The 26,511-nt window shown below is 31.9% G+C and overlaps 1 protein-coding gene across 5 annotated transcripts in view; it reads right to left on the bottom strand.

The window, feature by feature from the left end:
- LOC143248986 (V-type proton ATPase 116 kDa subunit a 1-like) overlaps positions 1 to 25,165 on the bottom strand; it is an 83,084-nt gene extending 57,919 nt beyond the window's left edge. For 2 of the 5 annotated variants that reach the window (XM_076498081.1, XM_076498079.1), the window contains exons 1-5: positions 24,872 to 25,165; positions 23,816 to 23,894; positions 15,460 to 15,557; positions 9,538 to 9,666; positions 4,592 to 4,698 (exon numbers count right to left, since the gene is read on the bottom strand). In XM_076498081.1, coding sequence (XP_076354196.1) covers positions 4,592 to 4,698; positions 9,538 to 9,666; positions 15,460 to 15,557; positions 23,816 to 23,894; positions 24,872 to 24,988 — 530 coding nt within the window. In that variant the 5' untranslated portion in view covers positions 24,989 to 25,165. Of the gene's footprint in view, positions 1 to 4,591; positions 4,699 to 9,537; positions 9,667 to 15,459; positions 15,558 to 19,572; positions 19,592 to 23,815; positions 23,895 to 24,871 lie in introns of those variants that run through there. The other 3 variants (XM_076498082.1, XM_076498080.1, XM_076498083.1) reach the window with 2 other exon arrangements.
- Between the last annotated feature and the right edge of the window lie 1,346 nt (positions 25,166 to 26,511).

Raw genomic sequence — 26,511 nt, 5'->3', positions numbered from 1 at the left:
AAGTTTTACTGCTATGAAAATAAAGAGTATATATTGTATATCAAAACTAGTAAATTAATAATTCTGATAAAATCTTCATTTTATGGTAAAGTGCTTAATACATTATGTTTAAAATGACTGAAATGGACCATGTCCAAAAGATTTAGATATTTCATTATTTAACAGCTGGATAAATATGATTAAATTCTATTTAACCCTTTCATTATAAGCCAGTATAATACAAACAAGTTTGTGTACACATTTGCACACTAAGTAATTGCACTGTAACTTTTGATAAAGTGTGTGTACCTTCACAACTTGGTCCACATTTAGTGAAGATTACAAGTAATTTCCTTACAAAAAAATCAGATCTTCTAATAAAATATTTTTATTATAGATTTGTTTGTGAAAATAGTCTGTTTTGTTACTAGCCTGAGTGCAAAGTAATTTCATGTTCTAATTTAAAAAAATATTCTTCATCCCAAAAATTTCAAATATTACTTGCATAATCTCTAAAACCACCTAAATACACATCAAAAATTTGTTTTCAGCAAGACTTCAAATACTTTGCTATTTTCCATACTCTAAGTATGTGGGGGTCTATCACTTAACCAACCTCATGGACATCATAAAAAAATTAGGAAATAAACATAAATATGCTTTTTTGTGCTAGAAAGTCTATTATAACACGAAAATACAAATGTTTAGTCATGCATAGCTAACATTACATAACTTGCACAGATGTGATGCATGTGCACTCATCTTACACATTCAATAATACAAAACTGACCTTTAGTCTTCCCTGTCTTAGTTGGGCTTTAGTGGACTAGTATTTTGCAAGATACAGTCACATTTCAATTATTATACATTATGTATGTATACAGATTATTACCATTTAGAAACAAATTATTAAACTTGTTTTTCTTAATATATAGAACAATAAATAAAAAAGTAAAGCAAATAATTATCTCTTCAAGCTGTGACCTATGAACTCAGTTGCTGCTGGACACATGTTGCTAAGCCTTTTAAAATTGTGCATGTGAAAAATATTAAACTTTTTTCTAGGTTTTATATATGCAATTGGATAAACTAAAAAAATCATAAATAACTATACTGATATGATAGAATTCCACTATAATTTTTATGCTTAGTAATTAAGATGTATTTAGGTTTAAAAAATGCAAAACGTTGAGCAGGTTAAAAGACACAACCTACTTTCTTAAAATATTGGTTCAAAAAAACGTGGTAGCCTTTTCACAGATTAAAATGGCTGAGAAAACCACTAGAGAGACATTCTAAGCTGTTGGTTTGTTATTCACATGTCAATTTATTAAAGTATGTGTATATAAGAGACAGTTTTCAAAAATGGAAGGAGGTTAATGCAGCCACTGTGTTTGATTCAGTACATAAGGCATATATATATAAACATGATTCTTTTTTTATATTCTAGCTTATTAATATTGGCAATTTGAGTTCCTAATTTGTACGAAACTACAGACTTAGTATTTTGACATCACAAAACATCTAATTTTAAACAGTGCTACATTCAACATAACATGCGATTCATTAAAATATATATTTAGGTGTATTCTTTTAATATTCACTTTTAAATTAAGAAATTAACACATAATATTAAAGTTTGAATTACAATCTATAATTTGATAAAATAGTAATTCAATAAAATTTCGAAGTCAACAAACACAATGACATGGCCTTTTAACACGTGACCTGTTGCAAAAGGATTAACTGAACATAACCTTAATTATGTTAGAAGTCTAACTTCTAAACAACAAATTAGGTTTCATTAAAATAAACCAGTTTACTTTTATGCTGAAAATGTATTTCCAATCAGTACATCTGCCCTGTAAGCACTGTTAAAAATGTTTTTGGGAATCAGTGCACCAGTCTGTACCTTATCGATTTTGCATCATTTCTAAACATGCAAATTTCATGCAACTACTCTCCATCAACAGTATTGTATCACCTATACTGCTATTTCTACTCAACTCACTTTTGAGAATTAGCAGGCTCCAAAAGAAGAACAGCAATGAGGAAGAAGGGTGGAAAATGTGAGAAGAGGTAAGTATCAATAAGAAATACATTTTGTGTACTAAAAATGTTAACTTATGATGCAGTCTTACTTCTTCTCACACAAATTGGTTGGCTACTTCTTTAGCATTTATTGATGCAAAGCAACTACACTGTCTATGCCAAGCAACCAGTAAAATATGTAGAAATAAATTGAATTAAAATGAAACAATGTTCAAAATTTAGACAAAACATTCAAACAGACTTAAGAAGGACAACGACTTGTAAAAAGTTAAAAACACATGTTACCACTTTAAATGACAATGTCTAAAATCAGGGTTAAACCCAAAGAAAAGGCACATCTAAAATGATGCTGTCACTCACAGTTGTAATGATGAAATGATAATAAAATGTGAGCTATTTTGACTTGACTGCCACAAAGGCCAACCATTGGTGGATCAGTCCCAGATAAAAGAAAATGATAAGTCAAAAACTGAAATCAATGCTTAGCCTAGTTAGAACACTTAATCCTACCACTTCTTACAGAAAGAGTCCATATATTGGATAAGCATTGCTGTGACAGCACCAGAGCTCATTCCAACAAATACAATGTGACCAAGTATCCTGATAAACTGCATATGGATAGAAGATAGAGAAATGGGACAACCATTGTTGAATATCAACAAGAACAGGATGAGAACTAATGCTAAGCAATTCCAGGCCAGTAAAGAGCTAAAAGAGCCAGTGTAAATAGTACAATCTGTGTACTGCGTAGATTCTATGTGATCCAGGGCAAGAGAAATGGCATACAACTCTGTAGTGAACACAAACTGTAGAAAGGATCCTATGAACAACCACAGAGTCACCTGAATTTGAACTATCTGTATAAACAGGAATGGAAGAGTGGTTCAAAAAATGTTTAAGCAAAGAGAAGACAGTACTTCCAATCAGGAGTACCCACATTGCTCAGATGATTTAAAAAAAGGCCACAGGTGGAGATGGTAATATGCCATGGTGAGATGGGCTGATCAGTGGAGACAGCAATGTCATCCAATGCCAGATCCAACTCAACCAGCTGCACCTGAATATGAAGGCCAAAAGGAATAAAAAGCAGACCATCTATTCTGAAAGAGCATAGCCTACTGAGAAAGGAAGACAATCCCAAGTGATATGCTGTGGTAAGGATCAAGATTTAATGGCACACTGCAAAGAAAGCTGTAAATGGAAGAGGTGAAGAGGGGTTCATGGGACTCAAATTTTAACACTCCTATGAAAAGACGTTTCTAGTCCTGATTTCTCCAAGCCCGTTCCCCTGGCTGTGGTTTCGCTAGATAGTAGATAGGGACAGTGGGAATCTCGTTAATCCATTCATTAATGGATTTAAATGGATTATTCATTTAAATACAAAATTATTAGCCTAATATTAATAACCTTTCAAGTTGCTCTGGGGCCTATTAGGCCCCACTTTTCATAGGAGTGTTAAAACTCTGAACTGGAAGTGTGGAAAGCTTCTGTGCAAAGCTGAAGACTCTGCTTAGGAAAATTCCAGCATCTTAAAGGTCAATGTAATGGGATAACCTGATACCCATAGTCCAGTTTGAAGTAAATAAGGGCATGACAGATTTCTTTTCACTCTAAAACCTGAGCTGCCATTGACAAAGGATGCAGTTAGAGTAAGAAAGATACCACTGGAGGGTATCCAAAGCCCTTTTCTGAGCCTTCCATGCCTCCTGACAAGTATGACTACCACAGAAAACATGTGAGGCCCTTAGGAATACATTCAGCAGTTGTTTGGACAATACAGTCAGTTATCTCACAGTTGTCTATCAGTGGCAGACAATGGCAAGATCAAGTTCAAAGATGGAGTTGAAAGAGGGCCAGTCGGCCTGGTCCAACTTCCACTAAGGCATGTTGGTCCGATGGCATCAACTATCACCAATCTATCTCAAAATGACAGAAAAATGGCCACTGTCATTGGAGGGTCACTGTCAACCCTCCAAGACCAGTGAAGAGGAGGCAATAGATGGACCAATTGAAGTAAAAAAAATTAGGTGCATAAAAATAAGCACAAGAACCAGTACTGAAGAAAGGTTGTGATCCAAGAGCATACGCTTTATGAAATAACCCCACCCATTAATATCAGCACTGCCCCAGAGGAAATTGTGTCCCTAAAAAGACTTCCAGGATTAAAAAGGGAGACAGCAACTGTTCAAGGGCATCAAGGTCTAACTGATCACAAGGATCTCTAGGAGACAAGTGGAGAAAATAAACATTGATGTTATAACCCAAGGAAACATGTATGGCTACAGCTTCAAAATGTTTTCTTAAAAAATTCTCAAATATCATAAGAAATATTTTCATTTTTGCAATACATAAATAAAGCACATTCATTTTACCCATAAATATTAATATTTAACTATGCTTTTCTGGTGCTCTAATTTAAACTAACCTCACTGCAAAGAATATACATATTGGTTAAATTTTAAGTAGCAGAACAACTAAGTAAATATATTAGTGCTTAAAACATACTATCTGAAATAAAAGTTACATTATGAAATATGTGTTTTTTAAACAAAATGCTTACCCTAATTTAAGAGCCTGTCCACCAGCTCTTAGTCCCTCTTCTCCCAGAAGGGTTACACTTTCCTCCTGCATACTGGGGTCATGCATCTGTGCACGATGAAATTCTGCCTGATGAATAAATTGTGTGTGTGTGTGTCATGTAAAATGCAAAAAGGCCCAGGGAAAGGAAAGGCGTTAATACTAATAAAAATTTGGCAATGAAAAAGAAAGGTAACTAAAAACTTAAAACTTTAGCGTAATTGTAAAAATTCATGCACTAAGTAATACATTTAAAACAAACATAAAGCTACTTGTCTGATAAATCTGTACATAAAAATTAACAAACAGCATGCCTTGAAAACTAGTATGCATGTTCACAACTGAAGTTTAAACTTAAACACAAGTTAAACAAAACCAAAAAACAATCAAAGGTGAAGAAAAAACAAACAAAAAACAACTAGTTATTGTGGTAAAATGCAAACTTCACAACTATCAAAAATATTGGATAAAGTGATAAAAAAAATGGCGATTGTAGTGTTCTTAAGAGAAAATCACAAGCAGGGCCATTAAACTAACAATGTTGTAAGTATAAAAATATATTTTACCCTGGTCTATATTTATCATACAAGTTTGTGATTAATAAACAGTGATTCTAAGCACATGCTCACCTCAAAAAATATTTCAGATTTTACTTTGCTTGAAATGTAAAAAAAATAACTTTAAATGAACCCTTTCAAGAAAAAGATATTAACAAATATATGCCAAAATACCATCCATGTTTTATGCATGTAATTAAATCTCAAATTAGAAACATATACATGTATATAACCTTCATATTACAAACATTTGCTGATAGTAGTTTACACATAGTGTTATATTGAACAATTTTATATCTTTACCCATTAAAACAGAGAATGAAAAACCAACAAAACATGATTTGGCAAAATAACTTACTTTCTGTATAAAATAGACAGGAAAATATAACAATTATTGAAATTAACTGCAATTCAATATTATTTTCTTCATTAGTAGTATCAATTTAAAAAAGCATTTATGGTGCACCTGGAGTTACAGGTACCATTAATTTAAAATATACAAATGACATATAATCCTCTCACACTATATACTTTACTTGGTATAAACTATCCTCAAAGTATATTTATATGTAGATTAGACAAAGTTGGCAAACACTTCCTCTACATGCAAGTACCTCCCCCCTTAGGTGACATTTCAGAAATGGACTAATTTGAAACAAAGTTGTTTGTTAAGTGTCAAACATCTGAAACTTCAAGAATACTTTTTTAAAATACCCAATAACTTGATATGACAATTTTCATATACACCAATCTATTAGTTTGAGATACAAGTACAGAAACACAGATATACACACAGATCTCACTGCAATACTCTTTAAGAGCAAGGGTAATAAACATTAACACTCCTACGAAAAGACGTTTCTAGTCCTGATTTCTCCAAGCCCGTTCCCCTGGCTGTGGTTTCGCTAGATAGTAGATAGGGACAGTGGGAATCTCGTTAATCCATTCATTAATGGATTTAAATGGCAATTTCATTTAAATACAAAATTATTAGCCTAATATTAATAACCTTTCAAGTTGCTCTGGGGCCTATTAGGCCCCACTTTTCGTAGGAGTGTTAAGACAGTCAGAGAGGAAAAAGGCCTGCAATAAAATACAGAAAAGAAGGAATGTTGGGCAAGGATGACTTCATGATGAAATTAAAGAAACCTAGCATAAAAGTTAAAAAAACAAAACATTCAGGACCTTGGGTATGAAACACAAAAAGTTAATAAATGTATACTTATTGCTCATTCAATTTAAAACCTTCTTCAGCTTTTAGCACTTAAAACTTTAAAACTGTTTGATCTTTGTGTCATTGTTTTTGATATCTAGGATGACTATAATGTTTCCTTCATCTGCTGGTGAAATCTTGATATTGGTGTTCCATTTCAAATGGTTCAGTCACATTCCTGTTTACTGATAGCCAGTTTTATTTTCTTGGCATTCCTAAGGATAGTGTAAGTTTGATATCAGAGTTGTTTAGCTATAGGTTTCAGGATGCACAGTGCAGCAGATTCTAAAGTTGCAGCTATGTCAACAGTTGGTTGTGCTAGGTTGTATGGCAAAATTTGGACCTAGGTTAAAAATCTTGTTTTCTGTATCACTTAGTAGTCTCGTATTGTGAACTGTGTTTATTGTTGGAGAATTATCTTTCTTGGTAAGTATGTTGAAGTTTTGTACTTATTCTTGATGCTTTCTAGGTTGGATGTATAGCATTTGATATCCAATGCTCTTGTATTTGTGAAGAGAAGTGTTTGAACCTCAGCATTTTGTGTTCCAGTTATCTTGGTTAAATGGTGCTTCTTACATATATATTCTTCTACATGTAATCTTAAGAGGTGCCTCCTGGTATTGTCAAGAACTTTTAAGTATTTTTAATTCTAGAAAAAGTAGTTTCTTCGAATATCAGAAACTTAAGAATGATGTTTGAATCTCTGCATTGTAACAGGAATGTCAGGTGATAAAACCAGTGAGCAAGCTTGTGAGCTTCTTGATAATGATGTTGATTTCCTACCCACACTCATCAATTCTATGGACTACCTAGGATAAAAAAAATCTGATACATCTTTAAGGCCTATCATCAGTGTTATGAACTTTCCTTACCATTAACTAACTACCTTCCTGGTACCCATTTCCATTATGAAAAAATACCAAATATCACATTCACAACTTTACATATTTCATAGAACAACTTAGAAAGCTACACATCAGATCCATGAATATTTTGGTCAGTTTTGACAGACTTATTTACCAGTGTTCCAACCTTAGAAACCCTTCATACCACCAAACAACCACCACTGAATGACAACTCTCTATCACACAGAACTGACATGAAGATAGATGCCATCATGGAACTAACAACTATTTGCTTACAATCAACTTTCTTCTAATTCAATGAAGAATCTATATGCAAACAGATAGTCTAGCCATGGGATCACCACTCTCTCCTATCCTGGAAGATACTTTCATGGAAGACTTTGAAAAAAGAAACCTCTCATCCACACATATAAAACCAAGTTTCTATAAGCCTTTGTTAACTGGCCAGACAGTCACAAAAACCAACTAGCCTTCCTACAACATCTTAATCTATAGACTTCACCATGGAAACAAAAGAACAAAAAAATGCCTGCCATATCTTGACACACTCATCAGCAAACAAGAGAAACATCTCAACTGTTCCCAGTTGACCCACCTACTTGTATTCCTACTATCCAACCTCATTAAAACATGGTATAATCCAATGTTTAAACAAAATAACAGAAACAAGTTGCAATCAAATATCCATCAAAATAAAATGCCAAAAGATCAATGTTTCAAACAGAACACTTACACCTTTTTCTTCATCAAAAACTCCCTGAAAAAGACTACAACAGAAAGAGGAGATGAGGAAAACACTACCATTACAAACATTTACCTCCCTCAGCTGCAAAATTTCAGTGAAAAACTTAAATGCATAGCCAAGAAATTCAAAGTATATGTCCAATAGATATCCTACAAGACATTAAAAATCCATTCTGGAAAAAAAACCAAAAAACCTACCATTGAGAAATACAAAAACATTTACGAAACTTCATGTTCTTGATGTGAAACACATTGTGGAAACAGAGAAAAAGACTTGCAACAAGAATAAAAGAACATAAAGACAGTACAAGACTCATGAAAACAAAAAACCTCAAGCAGACTAAAGACACAACCAACCTCCTTGAAATCTTGGATTAAAAGAATGTGGTAGCCTTTTCACAGAGTTAAATGGCTGAGAAAGCCACTCTGGAGACATTCTGAGCTGTTGATTGGTTATTTACATGTCATATATTGAAGTGTATACAGGGGACCACTTTCAAAAATGGAAAGATAAACAGGGTTACTGTGTTTGATTCAGTACAAGCAGCTCACATGCATGCCTCATGAAAAAATTATATTTTACTGAATCTAAATTAACCTAAAAATTTCATTACTTTTACAATTTAACTAACTTTATAAATATAAATAGAGATTTAACATTAAAAACAAGAAATAAAATACTTATTCAAGTTTTTTTCTTGCTCTCAGTTGTCAAAGAGTAAACTCTAATTTTTTATACCATTTTTAGTATTGCAATTAATAATTTTTATTTAATTAAATAATGCTCCAAACAATATATACTAATAACATGCAAAAAGTAAACAAATTTCCTTACCTCTCAAAAATATTCTGGCTTTCTAGCTCTGCCACAAGAGTTGTTACAAATTCATCCAAGCCAGTTGTTAACTTTCTCAAAGGAACAATGTAGTACTTCAAGTGAAATCAACATTTAACTATTCAGAACATAATGTTATACAAAATGCCATTTGATAGATGAAAACCTTAAGTTTCTATTGGTTACATGTAATATACAATTCAGTGCAAGAGAGAACTATTAAATAAGTATGAAAGAGAGGACATGACAGGTAAGAGTGTGGCATGAGGGATTTGATTTTCTATTCAATAGCTTTCTGACCAAACAAAGTTGAAGACAACAATAAACGTGGTTTATATGAGCAATGGCAATTTTATAGAGAGTAATTTATGTTTAATTTCATACCTTTTTATGAGATGGTGGATAAAATAGGGATGATGGACATGCTAAGAAAAAATGTGTAATATGCATTACACTAGGAGAAATTCAGGATTTTTTAAAGTATTGCCCTGTAGAATTGTGAACTTAAAACTTATATACTATTAAAATATGGATTATTAGATTAGCTTTCATGCTATGCTAATGTAATAATAATGTAAACAAAAAGTAGTTTAGTGAAATTTTGAATTTATGACATTAAAACTGTGTCACACGCAGTGAAGGATACTTGTGACAACAAGGTTAACATGAACTAAAGTTATTTTATTCCTGACAAACAACCCTTAATAAACATACCTCATCAAAAAAAGCCTGGGTTTTACGCAATATATGCTTCAGTTCTGTTAATTCCAAGTATGTTTTCTTCAGGGCTTCTGCATTGGTATTTACTTCTTTCAACTCATTTTCAAGTTTTTCAAATGTTGCCTAAAAATGAATGAGAAACAACATAATTATCTTAACATTTATTTTCAATTGGCATGAAATAGTTGTTAAAAAAAAACAAAAAAATGTAATAAATGTTTAACAGGTAAAATAGAGAAAAAAATATATTTCTGGAAGAAACTATACTATACCAATAGACATTTACAGGAACACTAATTTTCTCACATTCATGTGTCCCCTTCACTCCAAGGTTCTCTTCCAAAAAGAAATTAGTTAATAACAGCTTGTTACCAGACATAGAATTCCTCTGAGAGTACAAGTGGCCAGGAGACATTTCAAAACAAGCATTCTTTTGAAAGTCTTTCAACAAAATATAGAATGTTCCAAAATATTTCCATGAAATGCAATATCTCAATTAAAAACATGACTTAAAAACTTGTAAAGTTATTTTGTAATACAAGTTAATGCAAGTACTTACTTTAAATGTGCAAAACTATGAGAAGTGTTCCAAAAAATATGTATACAATTAAAACTCACAGCAGTGCATTTTCAGTATAAGTTTATTTGAAACCTCTATAATTGTACTTGCATTAAATAATACAGATTAGTTGAAAAGTTTAAGTTAAAATCCATGGATACCAAAATCTACAAATTTTTTATAGAAGTAATGACCACTCTCTCTCTCTCTATAGTTTCAGGTGAACTTATTTTAAACATCTATGTTAATTTACTTCATCATTTTCTCCTTTCAATTTCAAAAAAGTTGCCTCATGCTTTTAGCAATGACGATAAACTATTATGATGCATAAAATCAATTACTGAGCAGAGATATTGTAAACTGTTCCAAGTTACTTTTTTTGCTATGTAAAAAGTTTCTACTATTTTACTTTTATCATTTTTCTGTTTTTGTTGGCAAATTGTTGTTAATTTTCAGAAAACATAGTGCACTCTCTAAACGTTTCTTCCTAGATTTACACTGACATTAAAAAGTATATTAAACTTAAAAATAATAAAAAATCCATAGATTCACAAAAAATATGTAGTTCTTGAATGTAGTGCATGAAGTGAGAAAGACATGTCCAGAACCCCCAAAAAATGTTTAATTTGATAATTTTAAATATGAAAGTAATCCAAAGAGAATTTATCAAATTTCAAATTTAAAAAATATAAAATTAAGCATGGAAAAAAAAGATAGAAAAACCACTTTCAATGTTTTTGACTTGGAGTAAAACATCTGACTTACTGAGTAAAATGTAAAGATTACAAGTAAAGAATTGAAGAAGTGTTAGGAATAAGGGCCAAGACCAAAATACTTTTTCACTAAATATGTTAAAATACAGAGATGGGTAATTAGTGAAATTCAGTATCAATTATTCATTATCCACTTTAATAATTTATATTAATCAATTATTTTCATACAAGGCCTGAATAGATGGAATAAAATATTTATAACTGTAAATGATAATTTTGATTAATTGATTACTTAAAAGATAATAAAATATCAATGGCAATACTTTGATTTCTTGGATAGTTGGAATAAACAGAAAACTCATTTTAATTTGTTTGTGGCACTAATGAATGTAATCATAACTTTAATTTGTTTGTTGATAAACACAAAGTTATACAATGGGCTATCTATTTTCTGCCCACTTCAGTGATTTAAAACTTGATATTTTGCATAACAAGCCTGCAGACTTATTGCTCAGCCAATGGAAGGGCATTTTAAATTAAATTTATTTTATACCTGACACAAACTGATGTAATAAATGATCAGAGATACCCAACTATACTAAGTAATAAAGTTAACTTCCCAGGTCTACTGCCAAGCTTTTCTCATCAGAAGTTCTTGATAAGATGCTGAATTAGTTGTATCATAATTAAAAGGTAGAAAAATAATTACAGTTTTACAATAAGTAATACTAAAAAATAATTGTAAAAGAAGTCAAACAGATAAAGCAAACTATTCTGATTAGTAAATTTTATCATTAATATTCCAGCACATTATATAACTTCATATATCTGGAAACCTTACCTCAGAATAACTTCATCACATGCATAAAAGGTTCTTTATCTGTATAGTCTCATTTTTCAAATAGAAAAGTACTTAAACTTACTAACCCAACTATTGTACAGAACAAGCAAAAAAAAAAGCACTGTTGTGTGCAACAAGATCCCTGATAATGCCCATGTCCCAGCTGCAATTACATCTACATTCTGACAATCTTTTATTTGAAATACTTTTGGCTGTGTCAGTTTTATTAGTTGTGAACATAACCTGTAAACTGTACATCATGGATCATGAGTTACTTGGCCATGAACAAAGCCACAGCTGTCAAAGTGGACCATCCACCAATTTTCTTCTGAATATGTACTGCATGAAACTTTAAGGCATTAGCAAAACACTAATAGAGACCTGCAAATTTAAACTTCAAAAAATTTTTGAGTTTAATAATGGATTTTCCATAACTCAACTACAAAGATTTTGAAAATTTTTTTTCTTGTTTTACAAACCAAGAAGAAAAATACTTACTTAGATCAAATTATTATTTTTTACTACAATAAACATTTTTTATTATTATGTTTGTTAATAAAAATATAAACTAAAGAAAAGGTAAAAACACTGATGTAAAACAAATATGCATCCTCACGCATCCAAATTTTCTGTGTGAAATCTGTCTCTTAGCCTCAAAACTGTATGTTATGGTTTTTTTTTGTACTGCATCTGGAGTACATCAGCAGTAATCAACCATCATGCTGATGTTCCACCTTCTTTGATACCTCCTTTCCATTTCCCTGATGTTTTGGTAAAACCTTTCCCTTGTTCTTTGCTGATGGCACCGAGATTTTCAGAGAAATATTCAATATGTCATTGTAAGAAATGAATTTTAATGCTCATATTACAACCTATCTCTTTGAATTTATCAAGCATGTAATATTTGGTAATTTGATTCTTTATTGTTTTCTAGAAATTTGTCAATAACATCTTTAAAAGCAATCTATACTTCTTTTTTAACTTTTCTCATTGTCCTTCAAACTGTTCATCCAAAGTCAATATCCCAATCTGAAGCCCAATAACAATCCCTTCTTGAAGTTTCACTTCGTAAAGAGCTAGGAATTGTCTACAGATACTTGGAACAATTGCCATCTTTGTCTAAAACTTTAAAAACTGCTTCATGAAGCCTGATTTTATGTGAAAGTAATAGGACTTTCTTTGTGTCAACCAAACTTTTACATTCAATGTTTTTCAATCATGTCATCATGTTGGCTCTGCATGGCTATTGCTTTTTTTATCCAGTGCTAATTTCATGCTCTGCTTTCCCCTTCACACAAAAAATATGGAAACTTTGTATCACTGGATTGTTGAACCAACAACATAGAAGGGGATTTTAAGTCTCCACAAAGTATTCAGCCATGTTTTTTGTATTTGACCTAATTATGAAGTTACAGATTTTTATATTTTTCCTTCAAGTTACCTGAATGGCCAATATGAACAGATGTATATACGTTACCATAGTGAAGAACACCTTTCAGACTTCGTATGGAGGAACCAATGAACAATACCACTCACTTGGTTCACAAACTGTAGCTTGTAGCATTGGTTGTAATTCAGCAATATTGTTCTAATAAAGCAGCAAACTTTCTTGTGAAAAGTATGGTATTAAACTCTCTCGTGATTTTTGTACTAGTAAAATGATGTCCCCAGGGAACTTAAGTTCTCAACCTAAAGTCTGGACTCCACAATCTCTATAGAATCCTTTGGAAGGCCCAAGTCATTGGATATAGCAAGAATCAATCTATAATATAAAAATACCCACTACTTTGAATGTTAGAAGTGGTAAATCTAAAAATACTTTAAATGAGTTCAAAGAGGTCCATAATTTTGGAACACCCAAATCATTAGACAGAACAATAATTAATCTATAATGTAATAAATATGAGTAAATATACAGGTTAAAAGAATGTTTTTACAGTTTATGTAAACATTCCTGTCTTTGTTAATTGCAAAAGTATTTGTTTGTTAAATTGTATGTTTGAAAGCTATAGAAATTACCTTCAGTGAAAAGAAATCAGATAAAGTGGACAAGTTCAGACAGAAAACTATAAAACTTTAACACAGGAGCAACTGTACAATATTAGGTTTTCACCTCATCAGATTTCAGTAAACTAGACAACATATATATATATATATATATATATATATATATAAAAGCTTTGTTATCCAGCATCTTATAAAACAAACAAACAAACTTTTGTTACATAAAAATTTCATTATATCCAAATACAAATGTTCATTGTAGCTTGGTGGTGCTGCTGTGGCTTTGTTTACATTCCTTCCCATTGGCAAGCTTCAGTTGTTAGCTACCTGGTTTGTGAGTTACATTTGGAATACTGCATTTATAAAACATTTTATACAACATTTATTACTGTTTAATTCTCAATATGGGCTTTGTCAATTTCACCAACCACATGACCTCTCTGTACTCATTTAAAGTCTTTTTAGATTTAATACTTTTAATGTTCAACATAGTGTGTACCTCTTCTCAGATTTGTCAGTCTTTTCAGTTAATGTTATAAATCTTTCACATACAAAAAAAATCATATCTTTAGTAAAATAAAATTAAGATTTGTCCATAAATATACTGAGTATTTGTTTTGAACATTCTCATATGCAAACTTATTTATGTTAAGATTAAAAATACTTCCCCTCATTTCAAAAGTCTCAAATTTCCTTTGTGTAATTCCTAAGACCTCTTAAATCCATTTCATACTTTTTTTCAATAACATTTTATTGTTTATCTGTTATTTTCTCTACCCTATCTCCAAATGGAATTGGGCAATTTGACTAACCTTGTAACCACACACACACAAACACAAATCTTAATTATCTTTTTCAATTTCTAGAATGGCTTAGAATTATAACATGAAACTACATTCATTTATCCTAAGTTTGTAACAGTATACATTTATTTATAATTAAATTTATGGCCCTTTGAACAATATAATGGATCCCAGTAGTGATAGGATTAAAACCATTGTTGTTACATATGATAGAGATATACTTTACAAAAGCAACAAGCTATTAAACTTTTTCCTGTATCATAAAAAATAAATAAAATTGAATAACAAAGTTTTTCATGTTTATATACAATATGAATTAAAAAAGCCACATGACCAGAGATTAATACATATTGAGATTGTCATAAGTTTGTTTAAAATCACAAGGTGTTTACTTTTTGATAGAAATACTCTAGTTTTATTAAACTACAATGTTTGTAAACATGAGACTACATTTGTTATGTTCATCAAAATAAAACCCTTACAAATTAAGATTAAGTTTACTAGTTAGTGAGTATGGTAGGCAATTAAAATATTGTGATGACTCAAATATTTATTGAATATTGTTTTCAAGTTTATCCTATCCAAACAACATATATAAATTGTCTAGTTGACTACTTAATATCTTGTAATTGTAATAATGACATTTTAAATAATTACATCATTACTCTTATTGTGAGATGAAAACGTTTTCATTACCCAATTTACAAAAGATCAGTGTGGAATTATTACATACTTGTAAAGCAAAATATTGTGATTGCTTTGTGGTATTTAATTATCATTAGCAACTTCACCACCACATAGAAAATGGCTATATAACTTAATGGGATTTTTTTTTTAAAAACAAAAGTGTCTGCAAATTGTGACCAATAGAACAGGTTATCATATGAAATCACCATTTTGATTAATCAATAGGTAAAATCATTGGAAATACTAAATTTATTTATTTAATAATAATTTAGTTTACAATTATTAAAACAAATCACATTCAAAACTTGCCTCCAGATCAATCATCTCTCTAGGCTGGGGAGCTTCAGGGTTGTCTCCAATATCTAACATTGGAATTCCATCCTTTTTTATTTCTTTTTCCAAGAATCCTGTAGACAGTTGGTCATTCAAAACAGTTTTAAGTATGTAAATATATATAAAATATGTACAGTGTTACACAATACACAATACATTTGGAGGTTAGTAAACTTTAAAAAAACAAACAAAAACTTAGTGCCACTGTTCCAAAAATGTCCTAAAAACTGCAAACTAAAACATTTACTAAATATACATAAACATTTCTTAACAAATAGAGAAAACTGTTGTAGCTATACAGGTAATTTAAACTATCTATTTCAAAATTATTTCAGTATTAATATTTCTTTTAATTTCTTTTACTCCATAAATAAAGAGAGTTATGCTACTATGTTTAAATACTTTTTTGTGTAATAATATATCAAATATATAGCATTTCTTTAATCATGAAAGCTTACAAGAGTAGGTAACCATTCAGAATGTCTCTCATTGCTATGACACTAAAGTATCTCTGTATAACCAACATTCATTAAAGAATAGCATACCAACTGGTCACTCAAAGATCAATATTCAATCTACGTATGATCTTACGTTGCAGTATGTAATTTATTAGTTATTAACAACTTACGTAAATGCTTTGGTAGAATAAACTCAAAGTCCTACAGACCAAGCATATTATAGTAATACCTAGTGATAAAAGCAGCTGTTAATTTATACTATTGTCAGTGTTTATTACAGGAAGTTTTATAGCATTAAAACAGCATTATTATTACCAGATTAAAATAGGGAGAATTTCACAACTTTTATTTAATAAATTTATATTCAAAAGTACATTTAATTACATATAATATCCAATAACATAAAAGCCAAATAAAGTCAAACAAAAATAAGCTTATATGCTATGGGGTCATTCCATGTCAAATCATCCAGATTTTGGAAAATTTTCCAGGTGAACCCCTCAGAATGCCTTGAAAAAATTCACATGTGCTCATCTACCCCTACAATGAAAAACTGCCAAAGATTAGACCAATATCGCTAATAGTTTCTGATTTACAGCCCTGTAAAATTGTTTGTTTGTTTTTTTATATATTCATTTTTGGGCAACTTTGGCTGCTTAAAGCTGCAAGAGTAATGGTGGTAGAAGGCTGAAATTTGCTAAACTGACTGAATTCATCTCACAGAATTCAAAAATGGTCTCAAACTAAGTTTATCTCTCTTACGATTTGCATAGCAAGGCTGTAAAATCACCTGAAAACCCAAAGTCGTAAAAAACATTGGTTTATTTAATAAGCCATAGCTCTAAGACTTAATATGATACAAAGCTGAATTTTGTTTTTAAATTTCCTATAACATATCAGTTGATAAATCAGCAATTGTTGTAATTAAAAGTCTATTAGATTTCCTGTAAAAAAAATGTAGTTGCATACAACTTTTTATGATTTAGCTAAAAATAGCCTGCCATACTTCAGGCCACAGTTTGACCATGTCACCAGTTATTCAGCCTTTTCAGATTTTTACCATATATTCTTACATTTCTTAATATGATCTACAAAAAAAACCAGGATAGTGTTCAATCAGGTATTAGGTCACATCATATCTTTATTCCCCACTCTACCAACAAATTGTACATGAGAAGGCTATCAGATGATGATGTGTACACAGTTGTAACTGTTAGTAGTAGCAGTGAAAGTGATGCTGCAGCAGCTCAAATAGGGTCTAATGATAGCAATGACAATTATCAGCCAGGGAAATATGTGGCATGCATATACGATCATGAATGGTATGTGGGAAACAAAAAATAGATCAGATGAACATTCCGATGTGTTGGTGTCATTTATGAAGAAATCAAGAAAGGAACTGTTCTCATGGCCTGCAAGGTCATATAAAAAAAGCTGGATTCCTTTCCAACATACTCTTTGTCTGATAAGTGCACCTACCGTGCAAGGCAGTAGTGCTCGCCACTATGTTCTAAGTCAAAGCGATCTCAACATAATCAAACTCGAATTTCAGAAATTTATTCAAGCTGTCTGAACAAAGCAATGTTTATTTGATGTTGTTAAGGCTAATTTATCACCAAAGTAGTTTTTGAAACATTTCATTTTCACGATTATTGCAGTTTGGTGTGACTATAATCTTTCTCAGTTATCCCCTGTTTTAGCACTGTGCTTTTTGTGTCTGATTTACCTTTGTATTTATTATATTCTGAATCTTAAACTCAGCCATATCTGCATAACTGTAATGCATACACAATATATTTGCATTTCCATGTGATCTAACTAGTTATGCAAATAAACTTCTTCAGAAATGAATTAATTCTTTCTTGTTTCTTACAACTTCATTATTTAACACTGTGAAAGGCTGGTTAGAATATTTCAGTGGGATTCATAAAAGTCTGACAAGTATTTGTCAAAATTGTATGGATATATTTGCACACAGTAACACATCTGAACTGACTGTTTTTAAATAAAAAAGGTATGGTCAGAGGATACTTTAAAAAATTATAACTCAAAAAGGAGGTTGAACACCATCCTGATTTTTTTTGTAGATCATATTAAGAAATGTAAGAATATATGGTAAAAATCTGAAAAGGCTGAATAACTGGTGACACTGTCAAACTGTGGCCTGAAGTAGGGCTATTTTTAACTAAATCATAAAAAGTTGCATGCAACTACATTTTTTTTACAGGAGATCTAATAGACTTTTAATTACAACAATTGCTGATTTATCAACTGATATGTTATAGGATATTTGAAAACAAAATTCAGCTTTGTATCATTAAGTCTTAGAGCTATGGCTTATTAAATAAACCAATGTTTTTATGATTTTGGGTTTTCAGGTGATTTTACAGCCTCACTATGCAAATCCTAAGAGAGATAAACTTGGTTTGAGACCATTTTTGAATTCTGTGAGATGAATTCAGTCAGTGTAGCAAATTTCAGCCTTCTACCACCATTACTCTTGCAGCTTTAAGCAGCCAAAGTTGCCTGAAAATGTATTTGCCAAAAAAAAAATAAAAAAAAAATTAACCAAATTATACAGGGCTGTAAATCAGAAACTATTAGAGATATTGATCTAATCTTTGACAATTTTTCATTATATGGGTAGATGAGCACGTGAATTTGTTCAAGGCATTCTATGGGGTCACCTGCAGCCCCCTAGATGATTTGACATGGAATGACCCTATGGTATGAACCTATCTCTCAAGAATTTTTTGTTGAGTTCATGTTGATATCCTAGACAGTCATTTAATACTTTAATTATACCTTTAAAAATATTTTTAAACTGGTTGTGAAGAGCATTCATTATTGATGAAAAGATGGTCTTTGGAAAAAGGTAAGTGGATTATAATTGTGCAGGTATTTCAAGAAAGTTAGAGATAGAGAGAAACAAAAGGTGAGAGAAATAGTGAAATCCTGACAGAGAAGAAACTTTGAAGTGATGAAAAGAAAAATGTTTAATATGCTCAGTGGAGATATCAGCATAATATTAACCAAGCTTAAGAGATGATGAATAACAAAAACAGAAAAGGAAGGAAAAAATGATATAGTAGAAGAAAAAAAAATCAAGAAACAAACTGAGGAATTTGGAAGAGATAGGATGAAGAGTTATAGCAAAATTATAAATTATATAAAGACACCCTGAAGTTCATTAGATAACTGAATGAGTAAATAAATCAATTTAATAACTTCCAGAATTTAAATTAAGATAAAATAGTCTAGGCAGAGATTTCTAAATAGGGCCTAGAAGCTGATGCAAAAGCAAATCATGTAACAAGCTGTCTGAATATGTTTAAAATAACTTGATCCCACCAATTATCAAAACTGTACAATGAAAAATGCTACTCTTGTGTTTGATCTTTACTGGTCAAAGAAATAAATTGCATATTAGTGTAACAATTGTGCCTTTCAAATAGCTAAATGTATGTTTGTCTGTAAGAAAAAAGCCACAGTTTTACAACAATTAGAAACTGATGCAGTCTCCAACAAACTTTAAAACAAATCTCTACTACATATAATTTTAACTCTTAAACCAAACTCTAATCTTACTAACAGTTTGTTATTTCAAAGGTTGACAATAAAAATAGCTTACATTTTACTGCTGTCATCAAAACTATGAACCTTTCAACCATGCCAAAAAAAAGCAAGACAAAGGAGAAAAGAATATCAATCACAAATAAAACAACTTAAAATGGCACATGTATTTGTAATTAAAAGCAACACAACACTTGAATCATTACATAATAAACAGTTATTAAAATCAGGGACTCACTGTAATCAAAAACTACATATGGTTTAGTGTCCCATACACCATCAGGAGTAACAGAAAAGGCATGGTTTTATATACTCACATAATCATTGATATTTCTACAATGCCATCTATGCTTAAACTACCTAAAGTTACAAAACTTCCATTTTTTTTGTATTATTATTTCTAGACCTGAACTAGCTTTCTTGTTTAATAAATGTTTTTTATTTCAAAAGTTTCTCTGATATTTAATTCAATTTCAAATTCCATCTGCTCTATCAACTTGATGTTACTTCAGTCTATAACACAAAATGTTTCCATCACATGTTCTCTTAATACTATTTAACATACTACAACAAGATAATGTTACACGATAAAAATACTATGTATTTTTTTCATCACATTACCTATTCTTGTTGATAAGGCTTGAACATGTAGTAAAATAATTCTAATGTTATCTGCTTCACATTTTCCTTCTGGCTTTGTACCTTCTAACATTCTTAATTTACTGATATATTTATGATCTGCAAACAATATCAGGTGTACATATCTAACTCTGGATACATCCAAAAACTTAACTCTGCTATCACATCACAATCCTGAGTACATATTTTTAAGGCTTTAAGAGTCTGGCATTCAAAGAATTGGTAAACTGCCAAACATGTTCTTTAACTTCTGAAATGCCATCTGCTTGAGTTGTTCTCATTTCACCATTGTTGTGTATGCCTTTCTTGCTCAAGTCATTCAAACTGTGCTGCAAGTTTGGGATGAGCTTCCTGTAGTATCCAGCTAACCCTATGAAAGATCCAATCTATTGCATGGTTGTTGAAACTGGTACATCTTGTACATGGGTCAGCTTCTCCTCTTCAATGTCATCCATCTTGTGTCCAACAAACGCCAGTACAGAATTGCCAATGTAGCACTTTGATAACCTGAGAGTTAGGCATGTAGTCATCACTTATCTAAACAGGTCTCAAGTTTCTTCAAATATAACAGAATGCCAATCACATAATGTTCGATGTTAATGTGTTATGTAATATATTTCTGATCATGTGGTTGGATATTGCTGCTGAGTTTACTAATCTAAATGACATCTTAAAGTGGTAACATCTTTCTGGTGTTACAAAGGCTGTCTTCTCTTTAGATCCTACCTCCATCAGGATCTGCCAATACCTTTACTGAAGTCGATCTTTGACGAGAACTTAATACATATTTAGCAAATTGGCATGGTAGATATTGGTCTTCCCACCAACTTTTATCTTATACTTCATTATTTTGGCTACTTTATATACTTCATGGTTCTTTCACAGCAGGTCAAGTTTGTTATTGTTGTCTGAAGGTAACAGAACTAAGACCTTCTGTCTGACCTTGAAACATAAATACTTGGTCTTGTATTACAATACAGATGCTTCTGACTGCTTTGATCTGCATACAAGCACTCTAAAGCAAGTTGACAGGTCTCTTTCAATTACTTTCTGAGAACTAACCCATACTGGTATATGTTCCTCACTTCTGATAGTTCTGTCCATAACTCTTTCAATATTTGCACTGGACTTCTTACTGTTCTTCTGTAGAGTAACTCAAAGGATGAAAATCCTGTACTTGGTTGTAGAACTTTATCATAAAAAAATAATACTGACTGCAGTTACCTGTTCTAGTCACATAGTCTTTCCTGGCACATCTTCATCATACTATCTAAAGCTCCACTGACTCTCTCATAAAGTCCATCAAAGGATGATCAGGGTGGTAGAGTTACTATTGCTGATGAGACTGTACACCTCTTGCATCAATCCTTATGTAAAATAGGTCCTTCTGTCCCTTAGGACTTCTTTCAGAAGACCTACTCTGCTACCCTATCTCTGTTTCTATCTTTGGCAGTACTATGGTTTCTGGATAATGTCTCACAGTCAATTACTGTCAGCACATATTGGTTGCCTTTGTCAAAACAAGTGCAAGTGGTCTGATCTTCTGAATGGCTCTTCTATGGAAGGCATCACACACAGGAGCACCTTGACTATCTTTCCTCTGGGTATTGTCATTTAGCAGATGTCACATGATCTGTAGAATCTTGTCATATCTCCAAAGACCAATGGAAATAGTTGGAGATTCTGTCTGCCATCTCATTTGCTCCTAAGTGTCCTCCTACAACTGACTCAGGAGCCAACTTCACTTGAGTCTGACATTCTGTTGGCACTCCCTTCTTATTCTCTATTGTAAAAATTCCTTTCCTATTTGTTTTATTCTCTACTTTCTCCCTGGCACTGTCCCAAAGTTTCTGCAGTGAAAGGCCTTTCTTCTATGCTTCATTCTCTCAATTCCTGCATATCTACAATCAGAATGTCACTTTTTGAAATTTGAAAGGCTTGATGTTCTGTTTACTTTTTATATACAAGCTCTAGTGGTAACTGCAGATGCTTCACCAGTCTTCTTTCTGACTGATTTCTACAAACTTCTACTTCATGGTATATTGCCAATCACAAAGATGAGTGCCTTCATACACATGGCTTCAAAGTCATTCATATAACATATGCAATTGGAAACCTTTTCAATGTCCCATCACTCACTACACAAATATGTATCTTGCCTGTCATGTGATCATCAGATATCGATTCTCACTAATGCACTACTACATTCAATATCTTTTAAGATCTTCATTTTCTTTTAAACATAGCCTTTAGCTATTAGCATGTTGTGATTTGTTGGTGCCTCATGAACTTTGTCACCTGTTCATATAACCATTAGCACTGTTGACTCATTTGCTAACTTTAGTTGACCATTAGTCATGCACTTCCTTCTTGTAGTGAACCTGGGTGGTTATCTTTATTCTATCTCTTCTGGCAGCATCTGCTTTTTTTTCTTGTTTCTTACCAGCACCATCTTTGTAAGTAACTTCAGCTCCTTTATGTTGAGATTTTTGCTACCTGTTGGGGCCAGACTTGCACTAATTTGCAATGTGTCCTATTTTGCAACAATAATAGTATCTCCCATTTGTCTATTAAGTACGTGTTATCTCTGGTGGATTCCTGTTTCTGATCAGCTACCACTGGTTTTGACTTAGTTATTCTTGGATTTGCCACTAATACTCCCTCTATAGGCTTCCATACATTGTGCTGCCATCTTGATCATCTTATCCACATCTTTTGGTGCTCTCTCCTTTAGGAACAGTGATATGTCAGCTGGGTATGTGATCATGAACTGTTCATGTATTAGTTGATCTGCCACTCCTTCAAAACTATTTTCTCATCTGGCCATGTCACTCCATTTTGTGAAGTACTGCCATAGATGTGACACAAACTAAATTAGTTTCTCCAGTATTAGTTTGACTTTTGTTAATTTTTTATGAAAATCTTCTTTAGTAAATTCATAGCATTTCCAAAAGGCCACTTTTAAATTGTTATAGTCTATAGCATCTTCTGAAATCATGCCTGTATATACTTGTAAACATTTTGCTCTGAGAAGGGAGTTATCCAAGTTCTAACAAAGCTAATGTTTTAAATCTCTCCAGGGAAGCATACATGTCACCCTTCTGTTTATTATGTTTAGCCATTATGGGTTTGCTGGCCCTGACCCTATTGTCATTCTTGAATTCTTCCTCTTCCTGTTAGGTGAGCTTGTCTGTGCTCTTTCTCTATTTCCAGTCTCTTCTCATCTTTTTCTTCTTCCAGTCTTTCTCTATATTTTTCTCATTTTTGTCTTTCTTCCTCTCTTTTCTGTATACACTTTATCTCCAGGTCTTGTTATTGTTTAACAAACTCTCATAGATTGTCTTTTAACCCAAGTCACTCGCCTCTCTCTATCCTTGTTTTTAATAATCATTTATTGTGTAATTATTTCAACATTGTAAATAAACATAAATATTTTTTTTTATTTTGAAAAATACAATGAAGACAGCTAAATGTTACAGTAAAAACACAAATGTTTATTTGAAATGTACACTGACTAAATTTCTAGATGTAGCAATATCTGACTAGTTAAATATAATTAAGTATTGCATTGCCTAGATAAAGGGCAAAATTAAGTTGATACTCTTTGTTAAAACTTGTAAACTGCAAAAACTAAAGGTTAAATTAATATATTTTTAACTTACGCAACTTTCTTTCCATTTCATCACAGCGACGAACTTCATTAACAAATTTTCTTTGGAAAGCATTAACATCAGGATTAAGCTGCAAAAAATATCACATGTAAAAACATCTAAATGCAAAATTATGAAAAAGGTTTAACACTAAAAAGCTAGTAAAATACAACACAACATATTCCATATTAGTAAGTAGAAAGAAGGTTTGAAGACAACCAAAATATACCCATACAATTTAAGGACAACAAATGACTTTTTGATCCATCAAGACTATCCCATCCACAACACTAAACTAAAATAAAATTAAAAATGCTCAAAGCCAGACTATATCAATTAAATCTTTATCAAGCATGCCCTTACATTCCCTTAACTTCTAAAACCCAAGCAGCCAAATATTCCATTAATCTATTGTACAGGTAACAGCTTCCAATAACATTTATGTCGCTTTACTGAAAACTAATCCAAAAAAATTATTATCCACCTTATATGAATAGACCAGAAATTTTATGAAGTATGGTTACAAATACTAGAACGTCAAGAAAATACTTCTGGCATAACACAAAAAACTGGGTTTAAAAAATCCTAAGTTAATTATATCTATTATACTTGATGGCAGCTCCATAAACATAAGTATAGAAATTAGAATGCATGATTATATAGGATGAACAAATTATCAACGTAGGCATAAGTTTGAGTATTTATAATTTAGTCATTATATAGTCCTACCAAAAGTATTACCCTCACCTTGTCAAAATAACAGAAAATAATAACCTTCACAATTTATACAATCACTAATCAATACTAAAAGTAAAACACACTAATATTAGTATTACTATTAGTAATCAACAATATTTAACACTGTACGAGAGTATTTTATATCTAACTTAGAACAAGTAGAAACAACCTTCTCATTAAAAGTAGAAATCAATCCATGCTAAATTATTATTATAAAAACTATATTACTTAACATATTCCTCTTACACTAAAACTCTGTAAAAAAAATCAAGTATCATTCTAACTTTTAAAATACAAAAAAAAAAAATGTTAATTATCGTGCGAACTTACGTCCCTGAACTGCACAAGCCCAAGTTCTCCAAGCTCTGATACACAAGCGTAAGCAGCTTCAGATTGAAGAAAAAGCTGACATAATGTCATCTCCTCACAACGAAACAACGTTCCCATTTTAAATGTAAGTATTTAACAAACGTCTCAGTATATTTAAATTACAACACCGGCCTTAAGATTAATTTTACACTTCCAGTCATACACTATCTCTTCGACAACTTTGTAAGCCCTAATACTAACCTGCAGCTACAGTCCGACAATCCCACGAATCCCGTATGTTAAAAAAATGAAAAATAGAGGGCACTGCATCTCACATCTTATCCTCAACCTTTTTGTCATAATATACTGGGAAAAAATCTATTTTTGTCTTTTGAACTATAATATTTTCGGGGAATAGCCCAAATAAATCATGAAATAACCTAACATAATGTTCTGGGACAGCATGGGACCTACTGGTTTGGTTTGAATTTCGCGCAAAGCTACACGAGGGCTGTCTGCGCTAGCCGTCCCTAATTTAACAGTGTAAGACTAGAGGGAAGGCAGCTAGTCATCACTACCCACCGACAACTCTTAGGCTACTCTTTTACCAACGAATAGCAGGATTGACCGTCACATTTAGCTATATGCGCTCTGTCCACCACGAATATCGAAACTAGGTTTCTAGCATGATAAAGATCTGAAAATTGTGTTGTTAGTAGTAAACCTAACAATAGTTTAAGGCTTATTTGTAGATATATTGATTACAAGTTAAATCAGGTAGCCATCTAAATTAGACTTTACTGGAAATACTACCTTATTTTTGGTCTCCTTACGTAATAAATTCCTTTTCTCATTGGAAAAGGTTCAGAGGAGTGCATCAGTAATGATTCAAGGATTAAAAGATAAAAGGAAGGGTAAGAGGTAAAGAGGTAATCATATTGAAGTTTACAAGATTATCGGAACTGTTCTTACACTAAAGCCCCACCACCACCAGATTCTCTAATTCTGTATTCTGGAAACAACAGGACGAGAATACACAAGTTTAAGATCTGACAGGCTAAGTTCAAGTTTGTACAGTTTTCTTTCGTAGCAATAAATTAGCATATAGAATACGTTTCGTAATCAGGAATAGAAAATAACATTTTACAAGAATTTAAGAAAGAAATCGACGTTTTCTTGCAAAGTAGAGATTAGGTTTAAATATTTACTTTTCCTAAAGGTGTCTGTGCAAAAATATCATTAAATGAACAGATGGTTTCTTGCCGTCTGTATGTTTACACGAGCACGAACAGTCTCAAGATAATAACTCACGTTGTGTGTGTGAGGTCTTCTCACTGGTTTGAAGCTAGTAAGACCAAACTTGGATGGCTGGCTTTTTTTTCAATATAAGTTCTGTAGTCTATATACCAAGCAATATGGAAGTCAAAGGTTTAGTCTTCACGCTGGAGGAACCTAAATATGACACTGAACTTTGCGTTCCTTGTCATTTCGGAATTCTAGAGACGCCATATCTGAAACAGTATTCACGCTTCCAGTAGCAAGATAGCAGGACCATACATTGCACACTTACTTACGAGAGGGTGTCTTAAAGAGTTTACTTGGGAAGGTATCCAAGCAACTGTGGATACTTGAGGTGCTTCATTGGTACATTGGAGCATTTG

Source organism: Tachypleus tridentatus, chromosome 4 (genome assembly GCF_004210375.1).
Source record: "Tachypleus tridentatus isolate NWPU-2018 chromosome 4, ASM421037v1, whole genome shotgun sequence".
Taxonomy (NCBI): domain Eukaryota; kingdom Metazoa; phylum Arthropoda; class Merostomata; order Xiphosura; family Limulidae; genus Tachypleus; species Tachypleus tridentatus.
The sequence above is the reverse complement of the archived record's forward strand: the minus strand, read 5'-3'. Positions and strand labels throughout refer to the sequence as shown.